The sequence below is a fragment of the Miniopterus schreibersii genome (genome assembly GCF_964146895.1).
Source record: "Miniopterus schreibersii genome assembly, chromosome: 8".
In the NCBI taxonomy this organism is placed as follows: Eukaryota; Metazoa; Chordata; class Mammalia; order Chiroptera; family Miniopteridae; genus Miniopterus; species Miniopterus schreibersii.
In genome coordinates, this window is record NC_138109.1 from 23,007,128 (window position 1) to 23,013,127 (window position 6,000).

The following is a 6,000-nucleotide window of genomic DNA, read 5'->3' on the forward strand; positions in this document are numbered from 1 at the left end:
GTTCAAGAAAGTAATTTTTGGTAGGCGTGAGATTATTATAGTGCCTACCTCATAAGGTTGTAGTGAGAATATTAAATGAGATAATGTATGTCAAACTTTTAGAACAGTGTCTGGCATATATTATTGTTATTTTCAGTTATTATTATTATTATTATTATTATTCATGGTAAAGTGCTAAAAATTTGAACTCTAGCTGCCACAACGAGGAGGGAGCAGTGGTGAGGCTCCAGCAGGGCTCCAAAAGTAAGCAGAGACAAACAGGGCCCTGGTCTGAGTCAAATTTATTCAACAAACTACACAGGAAACCAAAGCCAAATAGGTTAAGCCATACTAGAGTACATACAGAGCACATAGGTGAATTCTTATACACCCCAAATAGCTTTTACCCCTCAAACATATATTCTTTTTTGGAGAGGAGCTGTTTCAAGTGAAACATCAAGCCAACACCTCATGCTCACAAAATTAATCTGCAAGACCCATTTATGCTCCCCTATGGTTTCCCACTTGGCCAGTAGTCACTTCTCTTTCCTTATAACATAGGAGGTCTGACTACAAAGTTCTTCCCATAGCTTCGAAAATGAATATATATGTACAATCTCCCACACTTAATACTATAGCTAAAGGGAAATTAAATTCACTCACAACAGAGGTGAACCAAGGAAGCTTAGAAACTCATACATACATAATTTTACGTGAGTCAAAAATTCTGAGATTTCCTTATTCACCTCTTATCAGGCTCAGTCCTTTTAAAAGCCTGCCTCCAGAGAGCCCCCATCTCTTCTGGTTAACAGGTCTTCATGACTTTTATTTCATATCCTAGTAAGCCACTGTGATCCACTATCCCATCTCTCCTTTCATAGCCCTCCCCCATGAATCCCAGACCTCCCTTGAGCACTAACAGACAATAGGCCTTTAGTAAAAACACACTGCTCCTAAATTATGTCCCAAAGCAGACAAAAAGAACGCAGAACTTCACATCTATTAAATGACGCATAGCCTGCTTACTAGTCAGCCTGCCAAAAATCATTCGCTTCTCCTCTTGTAGATTTAGACAAACACAAAGGGAACTGTGCTTCTATGTAGGACTACTGCTTCTTCACAGGACTTGAAGATCTAAGGCATTACAGATACTTCCTCTCTATAAACCCAAATAGAACACTTTATTTTTTCTTGGCATATAGTTAGTAGCCTGTATTTCCAGGCAGTCATTGTACATCTTTTGGCAAGTGCCTTCAAGTTTCTCAGTACAATGTTTCATCCAGTCACTGAAGGCGATGCATTGTACCTTGAATATACATGCCAAGAAAAAGACAGACTGAAAAGAAGACCTTCAGTATCACCTTCCTGCAATATATGAGACACTACAGGAGTTAGAAGGCCCAGATCCAATTCCCAGGTGCGCAAGCGTCTTGCAGTATGATCTCCAGTCTGCTCTTTAATCTTTCTGCACCTCAGTTTTTCCATCCTGGAAAACAGGGATTGTATTACCTGCCCCTCCTTGAATTTAGACTCTTACTGCTGACAGAGTATTTATTTTCTATAATTTATGAAACTGGGGCTTAGAAAATTAAGCATAAATGTTGTTTCTCACTTTTGTCAGAACTGCCATGCAGAATCCACAGAACCTAGCAAGAGTCCCTAAGCAAGTAATCCCTCAGAGAATAGTTCTGACTTCCCACTCAAATATGAGACTGGGAAGCAAGAGGCCAGACAGGATCTTCATTCAGATGCTACATGGCTAGCTACAGAAGAGAGTCATTATAGATCAGGCTCCATGACAATATTATCACCCTAGACATACTACCCTTAACACTCCCCATTGTAGTTTTACCTCAAAGAAGCTACCTCAATACTTAAAGCACTTACTTATTCAATGTTTACCAAAAACAAGTCCTTTCCCTGGATGGGAACTGCCCTAGAAGGGGTTGCCTTGGGGTAACCCTACAATTAAGGTAGGTCAAAGAGATGACATCCCAAGTATGAGATGCAAGACAATTTAAGATTTAAGGCAGTATTTTACAATCCTTTTTGAGTACTAGTACATTTCTGAAATACAAAGTTCTGGATAGTATCCCAAACAGGATTATTAAAATGCAAATACTGGCTTTTAAAAAGATCAACTCGGGCCTATGGCTCGGTTCATTGGGTGTCATCCCTGTCATGAAGGGTTGCTGGTTCGACTGCTGGCCAGGGCACATACTAGGGTTGCAGGCTCAATCCCCAGTAGGGGATGTGCAGGAGGCAGCCAATCGATGTTCAGCTCTCACATCAACGTCTGTCTGTCTCTCTCTCCCCCCTTCTCTCTCTAAAAAAAAAAATCTTAAAAAAAAATTTTTTTAAATAAACATCAACTTGGAAACTTGAAAAAACTTTCTAATTATCACACTTTCCATTTGGTCCCCCTTTGGTCTGTGTAGCTATTAGAACAAAGAAGTTTATTTCTCTCTCCAGGCTCTCCACAAAGCTTCCCCTTTGCTTCAGTGTACATTCTCAGTCTTTGCTCTCATTGAATTGACATTAAATTATATCTGTCTAGTTACAGCACGTTTTATCCCCCTAAGCAATGCATCATATGGCTGACACTCAGCTCAACACTCCACGTGACAGACATCACTATGAATTCACACTATGATTCACAATATGAATCCTAAAATACATTTAATATCCTGATCAAAATGCAGCATACCCTTGTGAAAGAAGTTAAGAAATATTGTCTAATGAATAAATCCCACAGCTACTGACTCATTTAAAGGGGACAGCTTTGTGTGGAGAAAGCATTTGGCATGGAAAGCAGAGACCTACGTTCAACTCTAGGTCTGCTACTTACTATAAGACCTTGAGCCTCTTTTCTTTTTTAAAAAAATTTTTTTATTGATTTAAGAGAAACATCAATTTGCCATTCCATGCACCCACGCATGCACTGGTTGCTTACTGCATGTGTCCCCACTAGAGATGGAACCCCGCAACCCTAGCACATCAGGACAATGATCCAACCAAGCTACCAGGCCAGCATGAGCCTCTTTTCCTATCTGTGAAATAATATCTACTTTACGAGGTTATTGTGAGGATAAACAGTGCTATACAAATTTAAGTTATTATTATTATTAAACTTATAGATTTATTTGAAATTGAAAATGTTCTTTCAAGGAACTGTTGATCCAACATTAAATACTCAGAAACCTAAGCATATACGTTCTTTTTTACAGGCAAAAGGAAAGAAACCATTATTTGTACAGTTGATCCTGGAAAATATATGGAATTTGTATGATGCTGTCTTTTAAATGCCGTCTTTTAAAGGTTAAGAACGTCACTTTGGCCCAGTGAGGGTGGCTCAGTGGTTGAGCATTAACCTATGACTATGATCCAGGAGATCTTGGTTCGATTCCCTGTCAGGGCACATGCCCGAGTTGGGGGCTTGATTCCCAGTAGGGGCGTGCAGGAGGCAGCAGATCAATGACTCATCATTGATGTTCCCATCTCTTTCTTTCCCTCTCCCTTCCTCTCTCTGAAATCAAGACATATCAAAAAAAAAAGTCACTTTGTTCACATGCTTACCAAAAGTTTTCTGTGTCAACCTCAAGTCACTGAAAAGCATCACCTCCTTCCACTAGCTAAAAAACAAGCAAAGCTGCACTACCCTAACAGGGGCATGGTAAGAAAAGATAGACATGAAGAATTGAATATTTACAGTGAATGGGGCAGAGATACTTTATTTCATTATTTGGACTGAAAAGTAAAATCAAAGGTCAAAATTTTCCAATGAGGACCAAGAGCAAATGTTATGAATATCCAAAATATAATCAAAATTAAATACAACCTATAGCCGATTCAGAAAGCTCAATAATCATCAAAGTAATTTTCATACATTAATCCTCATGGCATCCCAAAGAAATTTAATTCTTATATTCTAATTACTTATAACCAAAAGAAAAATCTGATTGGACCAAGTTGTGCCATTTTAATAAAGCAGTTCAACAAATATTTTCTTTCTTATCTATCTATCTATCTTTCTATCTATCCAAACTTCACCTACCTACCTTTCAAGTCCCTTTTCAGAGAGCTTTCCATTACTATGCCACCCTTCATTGATTTCTCCCTTTTCAGGAATTCTATGGTTATCATAAAATCTAACACTTATAGCCTCTCTTCTCCCTACCCTGTCCACCTTGCAAAGCACCATTAATATCTCAGTTCAAACACTTATTATCTCTGTTTTGTTTCATGTTTAGCTGGACTAAAACTTCTTGAGACAGGGATTATGGTTTTGTCTCTCCAAAAGGGCCTTTCAAAATAGCACCTACTATATTTTTACCACTTACTATGTACTATATATTGTATTACGTGCTTTACATACTTATCTCATTTAATTAGTACAACAATGTTGTGTTAGTGATATTCTATTTTACAGAAAAAACAACAGTATAAGAGGTTAGGATGAAGTCACATACATTAGAAAAGATAGGGCTGAGATTTGAGCTAAAGTCTCTAGAAGTTGGCACAAAGTAGAGTTCACAAACAAATATTTGCTGAATTATCCTAATCAATTCATGTGTGTTGATGGTTGTATCACCCCAAGTAAACTAATGAGGGCAGAAACCTTGCCCAGAAGTTTATAAGGTAGAGTGAGGAGGACTGCCACGGGTGCTAGGTTCAGGGCCTGGCATTTCACATCAAGCATCTCATTTACTCTAAAAACTCCTAATTGTAAATTCTTTCCAACAAATAACACCTGTAATTTCTCCATCAGAGATTTACCCAAAATGTCACCCTCTCTCATCTGAACACAAATGTTCCCAGGCACCTTATGTGCTACAGTCCTTCTGGGCCTCCCTCTGCCTCAAGGAAGAAGACAAAGCCTCCTGCTGTCCAACGGCCAGTAAGTTAAAAACCTCAGCTTTTTAAAACAAGCACTTACCCAGTGCCTGGCCTTCTTCAGAACAGGCCACCCTGCTCTTCATTTTAACACTCATGGTCTCAGTTATTAATCACCACAGCCCTGTGAGGCAGGTAGTATTTTCTCCACCTTACAGATAAATAACGTCCCCCCAAAAAGACACTGTTAAGGTCTCGTGGCTGGTGGCCGAGTAGGGGCTGCAATCCAGGTCTCCTGACTACCCACTCTGTTCCATTCCCTCAGCAGAAACTCACAGATGGCCACCAATTTACCTCGGTGTCGCCGGGCACTGTAAAGAGCAAAAGCTCTAGAGTGATTTTCATTGAAAAGGTTACTCACTGGACATACATATGTCGACCTTGTCGATTCAAATACTCTCTCCCCTACCTATTTGCTATGTGACACGGAGAAAGTCTGTTTCACCTCCTTAGGTGAATTTCCTCACCCATAAATGTAAATAATAATACCTACCAAACAGTAATGTCGTGAGAAGTAAATGAGATCAAAGTGAAACGCCTGGCACTGAGTCTGACAGATGGTGGGTGGTTAGTAATTATGGGTTCCTTCACCTCCCTCCGCCCCACAGCTCGGGGGTTCACTACCTACCACCATGCTACGGGGCATCCACTCTGGCCGGAGGCCTGCACGCGGGCCTCCGGGCCTCACAGGCCGGGGCCGGCCGCACTGTCATACCTGCATGGAGTCAGCGCTGACGATCTCGCCACCGAGCCGCTGGCCGAGCTGCAACGCCAGGGTGGATTTGCCGGTGCCCGTGGCCCCGAGAATCACTACAAGAGGCAGTGTCCGTTGCAGGCCCCGAAGTCCAGGGCCCACAGAAACTGCTCGTGCAGCCGCCGCCGCCGCCATCTTGAAGACGTCTGCGCTTGCGCGGGAGCAGCTGTCCCCATGACAACCGTCAGCGCGCCGGTGCAGACCTAGGGCCGGGGGGAGGGGGAGAAGGAAGGAGGGAGCTGCGGGACCAAGGTCCCCAAGCTTGAGAGGCTGCCGCCGTGAGTGCCATCGACTGAGTGGTGTCAGAGCTTCAACTACCAACTTTTTTACGAGGGGGCTGGCAATCCTATCTAAAATGGATCTATCCCTATTAC

General features: G+C 41.6%; 1 protein-coding gene across 7 annotated transcripts in view; it reads right to left on the reverse strand.

The window, feature by feature from the left end:
* TRIT1 (tRNA isopentenyltransferase 1) overlaps window positions 1-5,772 on the reverse strand; it is a gene marked incomplete at its 5' end in the record, with an annotated part of 28,398 nt that extends 22,626 nt beyond the window's left edge. For 3 of the 7 annotated variants that reach the window (XM_081144764.1, XM_081144765.1, XM_081144763.1), the window contains one exon: window positions 5,588-5,769. In XM_081144764.1, coding sequence (XP_081000890.1) covers window positions 5,588-5,761 — 174 coding nt within the window. Of the gene's footprint in view, window positions 1-5,587 lie in introns of all 7 variants that reach the window. The other 4 variants (XM_081144768.1, XM_081144766.1, XM_081144767.1 and 1 more) reach the window with 3 other exon arrangements.
* Window positions 5,773-6,000: the final 228 nt, after the last annotated feature.